At 43.4% G+C, this 21,759-nt stretch overlaps 1 protein-coding gene across 1 annotated transcript in view; it reads right to left on the bottom strand.

Moving 5' to 3' along the window:
* Ap3b1 (adaptor related protein complex 3 subunit beta 1) overlaps window positions 1-21,759 on the bottom strand; it is a 202,242-nt gene that overhangs the window by 9,598 nt on the left and 170,885 nt on the right. Inside the window, exons 24-26 of the mRNA XM_051172495.1 lie at window positions 18,141-18,225; window positions 8,662-8,759; window positions 3,483-3,621 (exon numbers count right to left, since the gene is read on the bottom strand). Coding sequence (XP_051028452.1) covers window positions 3,483-3,621; window positions 8,662-8,759; window positions 18,141-18,225 — 322 coding nt within the window. The remainder of the gene's footprint in view (window positions 1-3,482; window positions 3,622-8,661; window positions 8,760-18,140; window positions 18,226-21,759) is intronic.

The following is a 21,759-nucleotide window of genomic DNA, read 5'->3' as shown; positions in this document are numbered from 1 at the left end:
CCTTCCTTCCTTCCTCAGAGTACTGGAGACGCAGCCGTGGGCAGCCTGACCCCAGGCAAGTGCTCCACCACTCAGCTGCATTCCCAGCTGTGCTTTACTTTCTAGAGTCACTCTCACACTAGGCTGTCCAGGCCAACCTTGAACTCATTTCGTAGCTGAGGTAGGCCTTCAACTTTCTATCCTCCTGTCTCAGCCACCAAGTAGTTGAGCACAAGTCTACATTACTGGGGCCAGCTACCCTTTTCTTTTTTCTTTCTTTTTTTTGGGGAGAGGGGGTTTGACACAGGGTTTCTCTTGTAGTCCTGGCTATCCTCCCAAGGGCTGGGATTAAAAGTGTGCACTACCATCGCCTGGCTAAATCTACCCCTAACTTAATGAGGGATATTCCTGTGGAAATGGCAGGTATTTGTTTCATGAAAGCTCCCACTTCGTAGTGTTGCACAGTTCTGCAAACTCATCAAGGTTTACTTTTCTTAGGAACTCTTAGTGCTTTTTTTTGTTGTTGTTGTTCTTGGTTTTGGGGGGGGGGTTCGAGACAGGGTTTTTCTGGCTGTCCTGGAACTCGCTGTGTAGACCAGGCTGGCCTTGAACTCACAGAGATCCACCTGTCTCTGCCTCTCAAGTGCTGGGATTAAAGGCGTGCGCCACCATGGCCCAGCTTAATACATCTTTTAAATTGGTATTTAACACAAAAATATTCAAATATTGGAGAGCTGTAGGAATAAGTGATTTCATAGCAAGGCAATGGGCATTTTATTCACTTGACAGGTTAGGAAGAATAGAATGGCATTGTTGAAAGTCTTGTAAGAGAGAAAATGATCTTGAAAATTAAAGAGAACATATAACAAAATTTACTATCCTAAGTCTACTAGCCAAATGCTTTCTATGCTTATTATTTTAAAAATAATAAACAAATTATTATTTCCAAAATTAGAGTATGTTTGGCCTGGGTCTTTCATAAACTCAAGCCTCACAGGATTTCAGTGTCGTTCACCAGCAGATGATATGTAGGTTTAGAGAGGAGAACATCCCATGGGTAAGACAACAAACACTAAACCGTAACAAAATACAGCTGACAAGCTGGTAAACTGTCATGTTAATAAACTGTAATAGCAACTGTTACTTCTTTTAAGTGAAATTAAAAGCATTGGTATAGGTTTCATAAACAATTCAAAGAATGGCACTGTTAGATGATCAGCAAAATAAACTGAATCAATGCGATTGAAATAAAATACAATAATGAGGTGCTTATGGCCTGAAAGCCTTAAAAATATTTAGGGCAATATATATATACACACACATACATACATACATACACACACATGTACACACACACATACATACACGCATATGAAACGTTTTCAGGTGTAGCAGACCTAAGAGGTAAGTTAGGACAGCATAGTTTATTAAATCTACATAGACATATTATTCCCCGTGAGTCTCCTCCCTCAGGTTGCAGAGCCCAGAGCAAGGCCATTAATGATGCAGCAAAACAGAAAAGCACCATGAGATCCTGGTACGTGAGGGCTGAGTGCTACATCTGCACTAAAGTCACATGTAAGTGGCTCTGAGTTATCTGTCCCCTTTGCATTAGCAGTAATGACTGAACGCTGCCTGGGGTTTTTAATTCAAGTCATCTGACCAGGTGAGTGGTGGCAAACATCCAGAACAGCTTCAGGAATTCTGTGATTATCAGGATTATAAAGCTGGCTTTTGATCTCAAACCTGTCCTGGCTCTCCAGCCCACTTCCATTCTTGGGCATGCCTTTCTCTTCTGTAACAAACTGTCTTCTGTCGGTAGGAAAACAAAAAACAAAACAAAACAAAAAAACATACACAACCCAAAACCCTATGCTACTTGTCCTTCTTAGACCGTCTCAGGTAGGAAGATAGCTTTCACAGTATTTAGCTTAATTTAAGAAGGCAATTTTACTTCTTTACATCCCAGAAATAAAAATCTGCAAGACTGACCTTTGTTTCCCAAAGAGCAAAAACCACAAGCAACCAGCTCACTTACAGGAACTAAAGCAGAGCTGGGCATGAGCAATGGCTTCCGGGGTTCCGTGCCACAGGAGAGCCGAGAAGGCGGCAGGGCACTGCAGCTCTAGAGGCGAGCACTTCACAGGAAGCCAGAAGTTAAAGCCTGCCATGACATCCGCATGTTTTCATAGTTTCAGAACTCATAAATATTAGAGGAAGCAGAGGAAGTAGTCAGGGCTGGACAGCTCAGCAGTGAAGCGCCTGCTTGCCCTGTACAAGAGAAAAAACTAACTCCACCAGGAATACTCGGAATCCAGGGCTTTCCTTTTCCTGAGAAAGGCTCCCTTTTCTCTCCTGTTGGGCAGCGTCACTTGACAGGCAGTTGCGCTGGCACTGTGTGTTGGTGTGATGACCTTTCCTCCATTTGGTTACTTTAATCACCACCCTCCATGAGATGGACAGTTTCTTATAAATTACGAAATGTAAACCTCAGCGTTCTTGGGCAATTTACCCAACAGCCCACCCCCTTGTCCTGATGTAAAGAAAAATAAAACCAAAGCGCACCTGTGTGCTGAGTGACACACACACCTGATTCCGGCTGTCTCAGTGAGCACAGAGCAATCAGACAGCTGCCGAGGGCAGGCTTGTGCTTCTGTAGCTATCCCAGGATTTTAGGTCAGCCCTTGCTTTAGCTTTCCACCCATTTCCAAATAAGCGGTGAAGGTAAGTGCGTAACTGCCACCCATGGCCTGCTTCACATGCAGCCTCCTCCGTTTCCTCACCAATACAGAGAAGAAACAATACACAACAGGCCTGATGTGCCCAGATTTACTTCTGTAACTCGTGACCATATGAGAAAGAACAAAGCAAATACAGCATGTATATATCTGTATGACAAAAGTGTAGTTTGAAACGACCCCTTTGAGTTTGCAAAGGCCTCTTAAACAACCATGTGGATAAGCAGTGAGTCCTCTCGTTCACTCGAAGCCTCGGGCATCCCCAGAATAGACTGTGAATACGAACCACACTTGTCACTGGGTCTCAGGACCTGGATGCTGGGCTCCACGCAGGTGCCCAAGGGTGAGCAGGTGCTCGGGCTGGGCACAGAAGATGCACGTGGCATGCTGGCTGCCCAGCAGCCCCTGACAAACAGGAAGCAGGCTGAAGGGAGTGCGCATCGGGGAAGGCTGCATCTGTAGTGCCCAGTGCCCTAGTCTACTGTGAGAGGAGAGTTTCCCTAGAAACCCAAATCCAGAAAAATACGGTGGATTCTTAACAGCTTATAAAGGCTATCTTAAGAAAACGCAACTGTTGTCTGAGCATCCCTCAGAAGCAGCCATGTCCGTATCAGAAGGATGCTATGACTGGGATGGGACTTTGCCCAGACCTATTGATCAAGCAGACCACCAGAGCGCATGCTTATTACTGCCAAAGCTCACAATGGGTTAAAAGTTACGCTTGTAAATACACATTCTCCCCATGGCACAGGTTAGTGAGCCCACCTGTGTATGTTATCTTGGCCGGAAGGCACAGCACCGAGGTTGGCGACATTTACAACCTTCTGGAGGATCATGGAGGGGGTGAAGTTCTGCGGTGCGGCGATGACGGTAGCCGAAGTCTCATTCATGCCGGTGAGCGCTCCTGTAACGGCAAAGGAGGCTCCGTCAGCCGGCCTTGTTGAGAAGGGGATCTGAACAGCTCTAAGCTTACAAACTGTAAAAATTTTCTTAATGAAAGGAATAGATACTACTTTACAATACAGTGTATGAAGTACATAAAATTAAAACAATACCAGTGTCTCTAAGACAAAAATAAACTTTGCTGTGTAGGAAAATACGTAAGATGCTGTGAAAACAAACAAACAGAACAATCTTCATAAATCTGATTTTAACTAGTACAGGATAAAACCTAAGAATTCAAGTAAAACCTTTTTACCTTTGTGCGCCATGTAAACGGCCCTGCTCTTACTTGGGTATATACTTATTTAATGTCGCTAGCTATTCCACCTGTTCAAGATTAACACCACACCACATGACAACAAGTGCAGCGATCCAGCCCAGCTGTGGCACTTGATGAGTGGCTTCCAAGTGACAGCTCCATGATGGCAGCAGTGACTGGAAGTCACTCAACAGTTACACAGCTCTAGAACACTGACGCTCCAAGCTATACTCAACAACAAAGCCACTTGTCTGGCGAGCAGAAACAGATAGGAATTTTTAACGTGAGAAAAGTTTGACAGTAATTTCAGAACATTTCAATAAATACATAAACAGAAACTAAGAGAAATCAAATCACGAACAGACCCACAGTGAACACCAGCTACTAACATTAGAGCTGACTGTGGGACACTCAGGCAACACACTCAACATTAGAGCTGACTGTGGGAGGAACACTCAGGCAACACACTAACATTAGAGCTGACTGTGGGACACTCAGGCAACACACTAACATTAGAGCTGACTGTGGGAACACTCAGGCAACACACTCAACATTAGAGCTGACTGTGGGAACACTCAGGCAACACACTAACATTAGAGCTGACTGTGGGAACACTCAGGCAACACACTCAACAACATTAACATTAGAGCTGACTGTGGGAACACTCAGGCAACACACTCAACATTAGAGCTGACTGTGGGAACACTCAGGCAACACACTCAACTATATACCAAACTCTTGGGAAAAATTTGAAGTTTAGTACCTGGGATAAAAACAATGATGTCAGCAAATGCCATCTATTTGCATCTGTGACACAAGGCAGGAACACTAATGGTGTCTATCAAACACAATAGCTTTTTGAGACATTTCATCATGTGCACAGCACCATACAGTTTATGCAAATAGTACATTTTGATTTCATGTTTTCAAAAAACATACAGTATTTATCTAACCCCCAAGCCTATATATGCACTTTAGTTATTTATTGCAGAGGAAATCTGAACAATTAAATTTAAATCTGATCAGTAGTAGAAAGACACATAAGACTGACATGACTGCGCAAGCCCTGTTCCTATCCATCAGATGAAACCCAGAACCACGTAGGTCCAGCAAGCAGCGCGCCTCGTAGCCACTTTCAAGCCCCAGGAACACTACGTTCTGTCTTAGGCCGTTTCACTTCAACATTAGGCAGAAGCTTTAACAACTGCACAGGCAGCCAAACTGTGCTTTTAAGTGAAGCGCAGAGGCTGACATAAGACTGCCGGGAGATGTGTGTACTCATTTAGGATTTAAACCGTCTCCATTAAGCTCTATTGAAGAGCAACCGCTGAATAAATGAATGCAACTATGTTTATGTTAAAAGCCTGTTTCCCACAGCATGTAATTAAAGGAAATGCTGCACAAAGCCAGTCCTTTTGTCAAGCTCCTGCAAATGGAAAGATGGATAGCACTCAGAGAAGTGAATGCATTGCTTCATATTTAACCTTAACACTCTTGTCATTAATGGTTTGTCTAACTTGTTCTATAAAAGACAAGGTACTGCTCCATTGAAGTAAAATTAAAAAAATCAACTAAACCATGCTTTTCAGAACAGAAGATTCATTATCGTCAGCTAATGTATTGGCATAAAGCAAAGTAACATCCTATCGAGTAAGGTACACGTTCAATCTGCCTTTCCACCCCCCTTTATTTTTAACTCATGCTGTTTTATTGTTATAGGCAATTTGTACCACTCAGCATGACAGTGTAAACTGAATCAAGATTAATTTACATGCAAAAGCACACTTAGGAGAGCAGCATGGTAAGCAAATGTATTGTCTCGATTGCTGAGGTGGAAAGGAACCTGGAAAGGGAAAGGTGCTCTAATTAAGGGGCATCAAATATGATTGCTTGTGGTAGTTAAGGGCCAGAAAATAGCAAATGTCTGACCATTTAAGGAATTAGCATCTTGCGAGCTAGGAGCCCATAAGATGGATGCATAAATCACAATAAAATTAGGCAAGCATTCTAGGTTTCTTAAACCAGAGGTTTTGCTTAATGAAAACATATCAGGTATTCTCGAATTAACAAGAAAAAAAAGTGCACCAGTGATCATTAATGTTTGCCCAAACCTGTATACAAGTAAGCGTTCAGGGAAACACTCTGAAGTTGTCCGAGGGAAGGGCTGTGGCTTCACTGGAACTTAACAACATTTTGTTCAAGGTATCAGACAAGTTTTAATTTAGGCTCATTGGATGTTAATAAAGGCTAAAATGAAAACCAAGGAATGCAATGAAATCCTCCCTCAAAACCTCTTTCCAGAGTTTAGATTTGCAATTTAACGTGACAGGAAGAGAAGGGTGCAAAGCAGGCCGCCTGGGTGAACCACCGGCCCGAGGCTCCGAAATGAGTCCTGTCTGCAGAAACTAAACTCACCCATTCAGTGCACTCTACAGTATCGGAAGACTCTCACACGTAGCTCATCAACTAACCGGAACGCTCCAAACTCACACAATTAAACTGCACTTCAGCCCAAGGGTCAACAGCACGACTACTACAGCACTTTCCACACACAGCGCAGTCTGCCTGAGCTCCTGGCCTCCACTCCTGCCGTTCTGGCCACGAGTGTTCAACACTGAGAGAAAGTGACGAATCAGGTAACATACTTGAAACAAAGCTTTAGTTTTAAGGAATATGAACGTACAGTGCCTGTTACAACCACGTCTAGCATTTTTCCATACTTTCAGTCTTCCTGTTTCTTCTTTATAATTTCTCAATCCTAATGAATACACTTAATGTGCTTTTTGAGTCTTAAAATCTATGCCCTGTGAAATGAGATACTAATTATGTTAAGTGTATTTATTAAAGTAGAAACAGCTTTTAAAGCCAGTGTGTAACAAAACAAACACACTTCTTCCATTTACTTGCATCTTACCTTCTAGAACTTTACACTGACAAAGTATAAACAACTGATTTTCAATTTGGTTTAAGGATTTCCCACTGGCAAGGCACCTTAAGGGGTCTTCTGTGACAGCTCAGATCCCTTCCTGAAGCAGTCTCACAAACCCATGTGTGAAGTTATGGATTGAGACCTCTATTACCAAACCCGCTGGAACCCATAACTAAAACGATGGTACTGAAAAAGCCTGTGGCAAATCTGCCAGCATCAAGTCCCGCATCAAAGGATGAATTCAGGAAGACAGAGAGAATGATACAGAGACGCCAAGAGACCTGCGAGGATTTACAAACACTTCATATAAACACATTTTCAAATAGCTTTATTCAGAGTAGCCTTTCTGCTCTATTAAACATAGCAAACAGCTGCCAGATTTATTCAGACAAATAATCAACAACTATAGGAGCAAAATGGCAGAAGAAAAAGGAATTTTGGCAACAAGCCCACAGAGGACGGCGGCTACTCTCCGTGTGTGCCTCTCTTGTGCACTTGCGGTTCTGTATGGCTAGTCAGCGAAAAATCCCTCAGTCACAGCAGGGTATAAAACATTTGATGAAAATCACAAGTATTCTAAACAAAGTGGAGGGACAGCAAGGGCATGCGGTAATCTGCAGTATAGACTTGAGCTGAACCCCGAAAGCAGGCTGTCCCCTGTAGTGGGCGCCTTTTGCCCTGGTGCGCCACTCACCTTGGTTTGCTGAGCAGATGTAAAGCAGAGAGGCAGGCTTTAGCCAGCAAAGGGCAGAACAGCAAACACGAGAATCAATTCATTTGTCATTGGAAAAAGAAAGCCACAGAGATAATTTCTTCTACAGCAAGATTCAACTTTAGACAAGTGCAAAGTTGAATTTAGTTATCCCTTTTAAAACCCATTTAGCAAGGTCTGAGGCAGGGTGGGGGCCGGGGGAGATTCTACACTGACAGTATTGTCTGAGGTTTTGTGGTGGGGTGCTTCCAACAGGACTCTCTGATCCCACAGACAGGGCTGGGGTGAGATAAACTGGACACTAAAATCACCTCGTGCCAGGAAGCATGGTCTCTCCTCAGCCAGGGTGTTCTGCGTGTGCAGTAATTCCTGGAAGAGCGACCTCCAGATAAAAGGATCTTCAATGATACCCCCAGACATTGCTGATGAACACCGTTCTTAAAACATATAAAATCAGCATTTCCCCCGTATCCATACAAAAAAAGGCCCCCCAGTTTTATTAGAAAGTGCTTGACTCTGGGCAAAAACAGTATTAACAGCTGCATTCTGCTGCACATATTTTCTTTGGTGTGTTACTTTAAAACCTTTCAGATGTGATTTAGTCAAAGTATTTCTTTAATAGAATTCAGTCAAAAGAAAATAGAGGTTATTTCAATAGTACAATTAGGGCTTTATTCTGAAGGGTAAAGTGTGTTACGTGTACCACGGAAAAACACATCAGACAGAGACAGAAACCAGCTTTCTAACAAAACACAAACAAATGCAGACCTAAGATTTACAGTGGTAGAACATCAGTGAGTCTCCAGTTCCTGGAATTTAACACACATGAGCATAGTGCAAGGCTAAAAACAACTCTCAAAGTGAACAACTGGTTAAGGGGCAGTCCATTATTTTAAAGACATATTAACTGATTTCCAAGGCTGCCAGGAATATACATAGACATGTACTTTTAAAGTATGAGTGCACACATTAGAAAATAATGGGAAGAGTGCACGCTGGCCTGTTGATGTCTGGGAAGGCGTGGAAATCCTAGGGCCTGGCTGCAAGCACAGGTGTATACTGTTTAGTACAGAACTTTCTAGCAAACTGAGTCACCTCTCACCTTGTTCCTTCTTAAAGTCTTTCTCGGACATGGCCACAGGTAAAAGCAGTTCCCCAACAGGTGGCTGGATGCTGACGTTGAAGCAATCATCCTTGGTGCTAAAGAAAAAAAAGATCCAAAGATGACCAAATGCTTTAAAAACACACACACACACACACACACACACACACACACTTTTAAACACTGCACAGTATAACAGAAACAGTTAAACGTGTGGCCCTCCTGCTTCTGCCTGCAGGACGCTGGCGTTGCAGCCTGTACCACTGCTCGTTGTGCTTACTGAAGACACAGCCCAAGGCTTCCTGTAGGCGAGGCAGGCACTCTACCAAACGAGCTACAGCGCTAGCCCCTCAGCATTGTAATCGCCATTGTCTCACTGTTCTAACAAGGGCTTTTGTAATCCAGACTGGCTTCTACCTCTCAAGCACAGGAATTATGGGAATGTGCCACCCTATCTGGCTTTTGTTACTTATTCTTTATCTGCAACAAAATAAAAACTGCAAATTTTCTCTTTTCTTTATTTATCTAATGTGCTTAAGCTGTGTGGTGAGTGCTTGTGCGCATGCATGCCTAAGTGTGGCGGTCACAGGACAACTATGTGGACTTGGTTCTCTCTTTCACCTTTATGTGTCTTGTGAGGAGCTAACTCAGGCCACAGCTCCAAACTTCCCTTTTTAACTAAAAATGTTACCTTCTAATTGTGTTATTCATTGACATGAAAGTTGTTTCAACTGACAGGAGCTGGCAAATGTGACAACTGTGACAACCCTGTTTCTGGTGCTGAATGGAGAACAACAGAGTGTGATTGCGTCCTTACACTGCATGCTAGTCCTATCAATAAAGACGCTGAGGTCGGCTGATGAGCGCAACCTGTAGGGGTGCACTTGGCTGTAGACAAGCAGGGGCTCTAGCTAAGAGCTGCTGGAGACACAGGTGTTTAGCTTTCTAGAATACCAGCTTTAGGACACCCAAGGACCCAGACTTCTCTGGCTTTCCACGCCCCCGTGCACAGGAAGCCGGCTGCCTTATGACTATCAGACGGCTGCTCAATCACCAGGCACCACCTTTACACTTCAGCTGAAGAAGGAACAAGGTGATGCCGTGGTGAATAAACGAGCCAATCAGATCTGTCCCTTTTCCTGCGGTAGGAAAACAAGTTTCCCTGAGCTGTCTACAGGGGACTATTCCTTTCAGGTCCCACTGCGTCCCAACGGGCAAGGAGAAGCAACGGGCAAGGCCAAGGTAGCTTGGGAGGCGGGTGCTACAGATACACTGTACACTACATCAGCGTAGGGAGATGGAGGGACTAACAGAAGGAACATGAAGCCTACTACATCTTAAGTTGCTACTGATTTTCTTCTTCCTAGTACTGGGGCCAAACCTGATGCATGCTAGACAGTGCTCTACCACAAATTTACCCTCCTACCCCACTCCAGACACTCTTCATGTAAGCTACCTCACATTTCCACACTTGGGTTATTGAAGGCACACCAGCAATGCCCTGTTTATATTTGCAACAAAGCTGTGATCTTATGTACTATGGGAATTTAAGGTGAGACTGGACCTTATCACAGGTCCACTGGGACAGAGAGAAACTTCCTGTGTAGTGGAGTGACCAGGGCACTGGAGAAATGGGGAAGGTGTGGCCCAGGCCTGTTTGCTTTACTGCTGCAAAGGGAAGAGAGCCTTGTGCCTAGGCTTGTGTACTAAGAATGGTGAGCAGCCAGGGGAGGCCATGGACGAGGCTCAAGGCACAGAGCTGGCCTTATACAGCATGCTCACTCACCCTAGTTTTCTATGGACAGCTCCAGCTCAAGGCTGTGGCCTGAAATCTTAGGCAGCTCCTGCCTCTTCTCTGAAGTGTAATGGTAAGTGCGGTCAACGAGGGATCCGCATACTTTATTCACAGAACCAACACCGAGCACTTCCAGTGTCTAATTTCTAAAGATTCTTTTTTATTTATGTGCGTGTGTTTGTGGATCCATATGGGCATTCAAGAGGCCAGAAGAGACACCAGATCCCTTGAAGCAAGACAATGCAAGTGCTTGGAATGGACCTTGGGTACTCTGGAAGAGAAGCAAGTGTTCTTACCCAGGGTACCATCCCTCTAGTCCAGTGTTAATGTTTCTTAAAGCAATGACAAATCACTGGAGACCTTGAGCACAGATCCCATCTATAACTTAGAAACTGGCAAAGGTAGGGAGATCACATAAGTCTGGTAGAGGGGACATATGTTCTTAGCATTTACTGTGTATCTTACTCACTAAATCCTAACAGCGACTGAGAGGCAGTTTCTGTTATATAAAATCTACTGGTAGGACAACCAGAGAGGCTGCAGGTGTGGCTCAGTGGCAGAATGCTTGCTGGGATAAATAAGGCCCTGGGCATGAGTGTCAGCAACACTCAAAACCAAAAACCAGAAGAGAATTTAATCAACACACCCAGGGCCACACAACTGTAAGGAGCAGTGCTGGGTTCTGGACCAATGTTCCTGCCCCCAAAGTCTGCTACTCTTCTAGACCACGATGCTTCTCTGGACCAAGGAGCATTTAGAATGGGGATGGTGAGATGTTTTACAGACAGTCTAGAATTAGAAGAGACAGAGTCAGTGATGGACAGACAGAGTCTTTGAACTTTACAATGAGAGCAACTGGGTGAATGACGGCACATTAAAGAGGAATCTGGGTTCTACACAAAACAACTTGGCTTTAATTATCTTATATTCTGGGATGTCTAGCAGATAATTAGAAATGTAAATTAGGAGGGGCAAGAAAAGAAGGTGACAAGGAGAAAGAGGACACACTGAAAAGGGCATGGTGCCAGGCTGTGGACAACAGGGGAAGGGACTGGTGGGGACAGACGGGATGAGTGGCTGTGAAGGAAAGCCTGTGCCAGATCTGCAGGGAGGCCTAAACTGAGGATTAAAGAAGCAGCAGTAATGCTTACCTCAGCAATGTTGACCAGATGGGAGAGGAACCCAGGGCAGTGAGGGATAAGGGACAGAAGAGTGACTGTGAGAAGCACAGAGCTTCCTGAACAGGAGATGAGAGACCCTCAGAGAAGACAAAGGAGCCGTGAAAGCCAGCAACTAGGGGGTGGGGGCGGCTTGACAGAGGACGGTCTTGCTGCTGGTGCAAGCACTAGATGAGGAGTTAGCCTGGCAACACAGAGAAGAACCAGGCTCGGAGGAGGACACGCAGCCCAACACAAGGATGGCTAACTCATCACGGGAGACGTATAGCAGTCCATAAAGGAGTAGGTGGATATGTGTGCACACCACACTGTGTGAACTGTGTATGTGATTTATAAACCAATTTAGTATAAGGCATAAAATTAACCCTTCAAGTTGCTGGCTACATCAGTGTTCTACAAAGCAGAAGGCACAAGGCAATCTAGTGAGGAAGATTCCTACTAATTAGGTACTAATTACTTTTCTGTGCCTTTATTTTTTGTGTGTTGTATTTTCTTTATTTTTCTATGTATACAATGTCAGCATGCTGAAACATATGCTTACACACACACACACACACACACACACGCACGCACGCACGCACGCACACACGCACGCACACACACACCCCAATACATACTGGGAATGCACAGCCAAATACTTTTACTAAGAGAGGCATATCCATAACTTCAGGAGGTCAGATGGATAGCGCTGTATGTAACTCTTTCTAAAGTAAGAGAAGTGCTCTCCCAGGACTCCTGAATGGTACCACAGTCTGAGGGTTCAAGGTGGTGCTGCTGCAGTGATGACAAGGGAGAAGGGTAGACAGTGGGGGGAGAGGAAGGTGATGGTTTCTCAGGTCTCTGGAATGGGAAAGAATCTTGAATGGTTTCTCCTAGGGACGTGCAGTGTGTGGGGACAGCAAACACCACTGGGGGATTGTTTCTGCTCTTGGTGGCTGTGTGCATTTTCTGCTGAGTCGGCTGAAATGGAAATAGTGACTGTCATAATGGGGTGTTCAAGGTGAATGTAACAGCATGGAGTCCTGCAGCAGCGGACACTGCCACCCGCTCACCCAGTACCTGTTTGCTCTCTCTTCTTGGCTGACAATGTGCCCCAGGGAACATTTCTTTGCCTCTCCTGCAGCAAAGAGTAAGTGACCTAGTTATGAGCAACAAAGCACAGACAGACTCAGCCGACAGCTGCCAGGAAAGCTCTGCTTTGCTTTTCGGACAGAGACATGGCTCCTTCACCCCTGACATCTTCCCCTCCCTTCCTCCCTGCTTCTTTCTTTGTTGGGGTGAGGTGGGGGGTGGAGGGGCAAGTGTACAGACAGGAGCCCGAGAGGAGCCTTCATGGGGCCATGAAAATGCAAAGTCCATCATAACTGAACTGACTTGACACACAAAGGCAGAGGACCTCAGACCCCACAGACACAGGGTGCTGGTCACCAGCCCGGCACTGCTGAGTTTGTAGAGCAACAGTAAATACCTGTTCCCTCAAGCCACAGCAAAAGCCTCAGGCGCACTAAGTCAGTCTTCTAAGCATGGTTTGGTTAACAATAGGGAGAAGAGAAAAAGTTCCTTCGTGTTTGGACAAACTTTTTCTTTTCATTTCTACACGTCTCCAGGGTGTCCTTCATTTCTTCTTTCCTATCGTTTTGCCTTCTTTTCTGTTTGTTTCATTCTCTTTACAGCTATGCCTTTCTTTTTTATTTATTTAACTTTTTAATGTTTTTTTTTTTTTGCTTTTCTTTTTTTAAAAAATAATTTATGAGATGTAAGTGTGTGTACGACATGCTTATGTCTCTGTGTATGCAGGGGGTGTACAGCGGGGGACGGGGAGGAACCGGACGGGGACGACAAGGATGGACGTGCCATAGCAAATGTGCGGAGCTCAGAAGATAACTTTATGGAGTGGATTTTCTCCTTCCACTTTCTGAGGCTGTCAGGCTTGCTGGCCCCAGCTCTCCTCCTTTCCTCTCTTCTTCACATCTCCTTTGTTTAACATGGAGAAATCACTATGCCCACTTCTACTCATACACATCTCAACACAGATAAGGACTGGTGAGATGTAAGGTTAGTGGGTCACCAGGCCAATAAAGTAGCATTATCACGACAGCTCTACACAACTGAGCTACACAGAAGTGGATGGTATGACAGTTTAATATAAGGCAAGATTTTTCTTGCATGTAAGTCAGTAACCCCTCAGCTGTGCTCCTGTAAGTCAGCAGCCCTTCAGCTGTGCTCCTGTAAGTCAGCAGCCCCTCAACTGTGCTCCTGTAAGTCAGTAGCCCCTCCGCTATGCTCCTGTAAGTCAGTAGCCCCTCCGCTGTGCTCCTGTAAGTCAGTAGCCCCTCCGCTGTGCTCCTGTAAGTCAGTAGCCCCTCCGCTGTGCTCCTGTAAGTCAGTAGCCCCTCCACTGTGCTCCTGTAAGTGAGCCCAGCAAACACACTGGCTCACCAACTAGACAGATGGAATGGTTTCACTAGCCAACCACTGTTTCCATGTTAGTACTCTAGACAGATGTACAGGTGTTTCTCTTGTCTCCTCAGGAAGAGGCAAACACAGGTATGTACGTCCCTGCCCCTAAGCTATGTTTTTTAGTTTTCTATTTAGCACACTTATCTCCACTTCAAGTTAAAAGGACCCAAGTTTCAATGACTTGTTTTCTTCCTAGTTTGGAGATATCAAGGATCTTAGTGATATTTTGATTAATTTTACATCATACTTAACTTTGTTTGCCATCAATCAATTAAAGCATGAAACATGACAAGGCCTAGGTATTCCTTCTCACACTGGCCCATAGTTTCCAGAGTTTATTTAATTCTCTCTCTTCTCTCCTAGATCTCCTTTATTTCGTAGGCTCCGGCCCCTTTGTTTCTGTCTTCACTCCAGTTACTTCCTTGGCCCTGTCTTCCAGAGTATTCGGTATTCAGTTGTGTCCACTCTACTGCTAACCGTTCCCTTCACAATCCCTTGGGTCTTTATGTCTATCTTTAGCCTTCTCTTGTAAGTTGCGGTTTTTAGTTTTCCTTCCAAAGCTTGGTCATCCCCAACGACACAGTGACAGAACACACCAAGTTCTATTACACATTAGTTATGATATCTTTTCCCCCCTATGTCTCAGTTTACTGATCTGTAAAATGGGGGCCAGTAAATAAGTTAAGGACTAATGTGGAAAATAAACAATGGACACTTGGAATTAAAAGTGTTTGCAGTGGTAATGAGCATATTCTAAGTACTTAACAAATGCCAGCAACTACTATCATGGTAGAAACTGGACTCCTATTGCCTGGGGTATGGACTGGTTCCATGGTGTGAACTGAGGAGGCAGGAAGGCTGCTTTCCCTGAGATAGGGAGGATCTGAGACTATGCTAGGACAGAGCTGCACTTCCTTCCATCCTGGTCGCTTCTGTTTCCTTGAGCACAGCGTAGCCCCTGCTGTGCTGCGGTGGCCCTCCATGCAGGAAGTCCTTCCAGGTAGCCTGCTACTCTGCAAAGGTGTCCTTAGGCCTCAGCTTGTCTGCTTCAAGGTGAAGCTGGGAAGTAAAGGCTGGGTTAGTATCTCTTTCATTCCTGAATGGGCTCCTTACCCCTCCTGCCTTTCCTTTTCACGCACCCACTCAGATTTATTTCCACAGTTACAGGTATCTCTCACAGGAGTATCTTGTCCCATGGTTTTCTTTCATCTTCTCATTAAGTATTCATCTGCTCCTGTTTGTTTTCTAATGTCCAAAAGTTCTTTGCAATTTCTGGTTGGTCAGCTAATGGCATTCTCTCTGTCTCTGCCTCTTTTTCTGTACTCTCTATTTATTTATTAATGTTTTTCAAAATAGGGTTTCTCTGTGTAGCCCTGGCTGCTCTGGAACTCACTCTGTAGACCAGGCTGGACTTGAACTCTGAGATAATGCCTGCCTCTGCCTCCTGAGTGCTGAGATTAAAGGCGTGTGCAACCACATCCCAGCTCTGCACTCACCTTTTAAAGAACAGAATTTTCTTTTTAGTGGATTTTGAACAAAAACAGTGGATGCAAGTACTGTCTTGTAGCTAACTTCAGGCACAATGTTACTGCATTTGATACAGTTCTGCCAACTCACCACCAGGATGGGGATTTGTTACGCAGTAACGAGCTAGTAAAGAGCTAGATCTACGGGTATTACATGTTTTTAATTGAATATTTTAATCAAGAAATTAATTTGGTAATTATTTAAAATGCAAAGTAAGAGAGAATTGTTATAAAATACTTAAGACTAGCTGGGCGCGGTGGCACATGCCTGTGATCCCAACACTCAGGGAGGCAGAGGCAGGTGGATCTCTGTGAGATGTAGGCCAGCCTTGTCTACAGAGAGAGTCCAGGACAGCCAAAGCTACACAGAGAGAAATCCTGTCTCGACGCTCCCTCCCTCAAAAGGGAAAAATACATAAGACTATACAACTATATATTTTCACTTTCTCACTCCATCCATCCATCACCTTATCATAATGACAGAATTAATCTAGAATAAAGGAACATCACTTTACCCTTGTTCTCATTCTTCTCATAACAGACCTAAACGCTTCAGCACTCCCAAAGGCTTGTTATGCTCTTATTGTCCATAATTTTACATATAATGTATTTCAGGCAAACTTTTAAAAAAGCAATACCAGCCATTCTTACTCTTCTCCTTTTACTGAGCTACGAAGACTATTACAGCACACCACTAAGCAAAAGGTGCCCCTTACTATGCAAAAGGCACAGTCGGTGACTGGCACCCCGGGCCCATTGATCTCCCCATTAGCACCATCTCCCTACCCCCACCAGCATACTATGAAGCTATTGACTGAAGCTCCGCCGATCGGTTTCCATTTTCTGATTTTGGGCAGGCCAATTAAGAAAGTGAGTAATTGTGATTGCGCTGCTTCAGGATCAATTACACCTGATGCAAGACAAAGTGCTCTTTTTGGAGCACACAAAAAAAATTTTTTTGATTTAGCATGTTTTTGTGCTAGATGAAATGTAAAATAACTTAGTACTTTGTGCATTTGCAACAGAAAATGTATTAGTGCAAGTGCTTATAACAGAAAGCTAATTGCTATGCGAGATACATTTGCCGTTTTTTAAAAATTAACTTAAGAGACATCGAAAGAAAACTGTTCATAAGTACTACCCAATATAGGATAAAAAAATCAAACTAACTGTAGAAGACAAATGCAAATGTGGCCCAATAAACTATTTTAAAAAGTCTTTGTAATTAAGAGAAAAAAAAAAAAAAAAAAAAGAAGGAAAAATAAGAACACACCTGATTGAAAATTGGTAAGATAAAGGAATATTTCAGGTTTTAACTTTGGTCTAATTTAGTACAAGCTTTGTCATTGGGCTCACATTGTTGAAATCATTAAAATGAATATACCTCTGGCGTTGGAAGCAAATCTATTCAGAGTGGTGTTACTCATAGCCTGTGTTCAGTAATATTGATCTGTGTTGTTTGTCTAATAGAAAAATAATAAACAATTACTAGGCAATGTGGGGAAAAGTAATCAGTTTTTATATATCACTAATAAAGCAGACCTCCCAAAACATAAAGGTGATGATCTGCATAAAATCAATGTGCATGCTGCATCACTCATATCTATCACTGCTGCCTCCGCGCAATAAAAGAAATGACACTGGGCCTGAGCTTCTGGGAAAATGACAAAGAAAGGTTTAGTACATTTAACCTAAACATTTACTTTGAAGTGTTTTGGTCCTGACTTGCAAATTTTAAATTTTAGCAAATTATCCTAAGTTGGCTAAAATTCAGACATATGAAATACTTCGATGTAAAGAAAAACAAGTAACTACCACTCAAAAGTCATACCCTATATAAAAAACAAAAACAAACAAACAAAAAACAACCATAAGAAGAGGGGCCTCGAGGCTGGCTCCAGACCTCACTAGCTTTGCTCTGGTTCCCCAATGGCCTCTGGAGCTCATTAGAATATACACACCACATAAAGCAATAAAGTCGAAAACTAAAACTAAAAAAAAAAAAAAAAAAAGACTCAGTAACATTTGTTATGGCATTTTAATCAACTTTATAAATGTCCTCAAGCAGTTTGTAAAATTAACATAAAAAAGAGGAAAATGTTTTAGAAAGAGTTCAGAATCAGTAATTTTTTACTCAGGAAACTCACTGTATCTCAAAATGACACCCTCACCCCCCAGAAGGTGTCTTCTCTGGGCTGGTCAGCATAGTATTAAATTGTTCTTTTCTCCTGAATTTCTAAAACTGTCGTATTAAAATAAGAAACAAAAAACTAGTAATACTCTCCTTCTCTAACCAACAAACCATGGATGTCGCCGCTGTGACAGCAGGTGTCTAAGAAATACACAGAATGCCCATACAATACACTGGGTATAAGCAACTATTCCATGGCAGTTACACATTGTCAAATAAAACCACATTTGTTCAAATGTTTTGTCTTACAGGAAAAGCTATTGAAAGCCCAGATTTATATTTTCTGCCCCTTACAGGCAATATGAAAACAGAGCAACAACTGAACTTACCACAATTGGAAACTGGCAGTCTGTGTAGAATCACAGAAGTCAATACCCATTGAGACAGTAACAGATGCCTCAGGCTCCAGAGAGTCTAGAAAGAGGGTAATTTAGACGTTAAGACATGGAGGGCACGAGGAAGAGGTAAGGAAAACATTGAACATTGATGCCATTCACAGCAAAAGACAAATCTAATTATGGCTCACTAGAGAACTTAAACTAAGAATATTAAAGGAAATTATAAACTCATGAAGTTTTCTCTTCAAAGTTAACTCGGAACAGTCTCCAATGAACACAGGACATCTATTTGAGAAACTGTTTTTCATTTTAAAATTCATAGTTTAAGTCACCGTATCAGTGGTGGCCTCCACAGAGTTTCCATGTATCATGTCACTCTACTGGTCCATCCACTTGCCTTCCCCTGCAAACTGCCCCTGTTTTGCTGGTCCTCTCCCCTGTTCTCACATCTGGTGTCTTCCACTACCCACTAACGTCCCTTGCCTTGCCCAGCTGTGGGGTCTGGATGAGAATGGCCCCCACAGGTGCAGATATTTGAATGCCGGGCCCCTTGCTGGCAGAACTCTTTGGGAAGGGTTAGGACATGTGGCCTTCTGGGAAGAGGTGTCACTGGGGCTGGGCTTTGAGGCTTCCAAAGCCCACACCATTCCCAGTTGGCTAGCACCTCCCTCCCTCTGCCCCCAAACTGGGGATAAGCCCTTGGCACCATTGCTTGCCTATCTGTTACCATGCTCCCTCCCTATCCTCTGGAACTGTGAGCCCCAAATTAAATGGTTTGCTTTATAAGTTGCTTTGGCTGTAGTATCTTAACAAAGTGATAGAATCTCTCTTTTAAAAAAAATACTTATTTATTTATTCTATGTATAAGAGTGCTCTATCTGCATGTATACCTGCATGTCAGAAGAGGGCATCAGAACATATTATAGATGGTTGTGAGCCACCATGTGGTTGCTGGGAATTAAATTCAAGATCTCTGGAAGAGCAGGCAGTGCTCTTAACCTCTGAGCCATCTCTCCAGCCGCCCCCCCCACCCCCGCCCCAAGACATCTCTTAAGAGATCTCTTCTTCCACCCATGGTCTCTTTTCTGCCATGTTCTACAAACTAACTGCGCCCCTCCCCCAAATTCCTCTCTCCCTCCTTCCCTCTCCACATGAGCACAAACAAGAGGCATGAATCTGACTTGTCCTATTTAAAGTAATGGTCTTTAGTTTCATCTGGTTTCCTATAGGTGTCATGCATGTCTCTTCATAGCTGAGAAAATCCCACTCTGTGCATGTACTGCATACTCTTTATCCATTTATCTGTTTATGGTCATTTTATAGTCATCTTGTCTGGTCTCATTTCTTAGCTCCTGTGAACAGTGCAGCAATAAACATGCATATGCAAGTATCCCTGCATTTGGTGTCCCACAGCAGCTCTGCGGTTAGTGTGTTTGAGGAGGCCCCACATGGACTTTCACAGCAGTGGAGCAGAGTAAGCTTCCATCCGCACCAGGAGTGCAGTGTTCTCTCTAAACCTTCCCATATTAGCTGCCCCTTGTCTTCCTGATGAAGTCACTCAGGGGTCGGGGGTGGTGGGTGAGGGCGGGGTGAGGGTTGAGGGTGAGACAGAATGTCAAAGCAGTTTTAAGAAGCATTTACCTTGCATAGATAAGGGGTTTGAATGCTTTTTCAAGTGCTTATTGGCCATTCCTATTTCTTCTTTTGAGTCCAGAGGCACACATTTCCTGGGCTGTCTCCTGTCTCCATAGGCAGTGGGCACTTTTGGTTTTTGTTTTGTTTTTTCTTAAGACAGAGCCTAGGTAGGTAGCCTAGGTAGGTAGCCTAGGTAGGTAGCCTAGGTAGATAGTCTAGGTAGGTAGCCTAGGTAGGTAGCCTAGGTAGGTAGTCTAGGTAGGTAGTCTAGGTAGGTAGCCTAGGTAGGTAGTCTAGGTAGGTAGTCTAGGTAGGTAGTCTAGGTAGGTAGCCTAGGTAGGTAGTCTAGGTAGGTAGCCTAGGTAGGTAGCCTAGGTAGGTAGCCTAGGTAGGTAGTCTAGGTAGGTAGTCTAGGTAGGTAGCCTAGGTAGGTAGTCTAGGTAGGTAGTCTAGGTAGGTAGTCTAGGTAGGTAGCCTAGGTAGGTAGCCTAGGTAGGTAGCCTAGGTAGGTAGCCTAGGTAGGTAGCCTAGGTAGGTAGTCTAGGTAGGTAGCCTAGGTAGGTAGTCTAGGTAGGTAGCCTAGGTAGGTAGTCTAGGTAGGTAGCCTAGGTAGGTAGTCTAGGTAGGTAGTCTTGGCTGGTCTTGGAACTCTTTATGTAGCTCAAACTGGACTAGAATCTATGGTAATCATTGTGCTTTTGAAATGTTTAAAAGATTGTATACTCAAACTGTTGAATACTTAAAATACAAAAAATAAATTTTAAACAGTGGTCCAAAATTTCAACTGAAGAAAAGACCCAACTTAAAGCGCAAGCTAAGGTAAAGTTGTATGACGGCATTCAAATGTACCGACATTAATCAACAAAGCTGGTATTACTAGAACCAAAATAAGGCTAACTGCATTATTCATAGACTTACAAGGGTGAAATTAATAGTAGGCTCAGTTATCTTGACAAATAATAAAGTGGTATTTGTATCTATTTGAAAATTCTGAAGCCTCAACTATCAACTAACCGAGTATGGGAAAGAAGTATTTGAAGATATCCTACTGTTGTCTTTGGAGGATAGGGTGGAAAAATAAGACAAGGCAAATCATTACAAATTTTCTTCCCACGTAAGATATCGTAGGCTAGCGGGGCACCCTGAGTATGTACATAATAAAGCATACATTTAAATAGAAAACATGTACTTTTGATTTCACTGTGCTCAAAGTTTTCAAAATAGCTACATTATACAAACCATTTATATCTAGCTTTACCTGTGTATGCACATCATGCCAATATATTTTAGCAAGCACACTTCTATCTTAGTAGAGTGGAACATCTCCTACGGTTTGCTGGTAAGTATGGTTGGCCCTTTAATGAGCACCACTGCTTTGATGGTAGAGACAAAGAATAATTCAGTAAGTTTCTATATAAAAATTATGTTATTTCTCAGAGGCTCAATGCAACTAGGCATTATAAAATGGCCTGTGTTTAAGACTCAATTTAAAGTGTTATTGGCTTCTATGTTGGTTTTCTGATTCTATTTTTGAATTTCATTTGCTTATATAACTTACATTATACTATCTAGCTATTCAACCACTGCAAGACTAGCTGCTTAAATCGTTGGCAATCAGGGTTTCTTTACAGCTATACTCATAATCTCTCTCTCTCTCTCTCTGTATGTGTGTGTATATATATGTGTGTATGTATGTATATATACACACACACACAATGCCATGAGCTCCCAGCTGTCAGTCTCACTGCTTAAGGCTCTACTTTTCTCCTTCCCATGCAGAAGATGAAGCCTGGGTGAGAGAGCATTCTACTCCTGAGCCACAGGCCAGCTATCCTTTTGTGAATCCCCAAACCCCTGTGTGCACTGCACACACACACGGTATCATACACCACAGGGGTAGCTAATTCGGCCATTTCTCAAACATGGCTGCATTCACAATTCAGGCCTCCCTCATCATACGTGCTTCTGTGTTTCA

Source organism: Acomys russatus, chromosome 30, assembly GCF_903995435.1.
Source record: "Acomys russatus chromosome 30, mAcoRus1.1, whole genome shotgun sequence".
NCBI classification, from domain to species: domain Eukaryota; kingdom Metazoa; phylum Chordata; class Mammalia; order Rodentia; family Muridae; genus Acomys; species Acomys russatus.
This window is presented reverse-complemented; position numbering and strand designations above follow the sequence as displayed.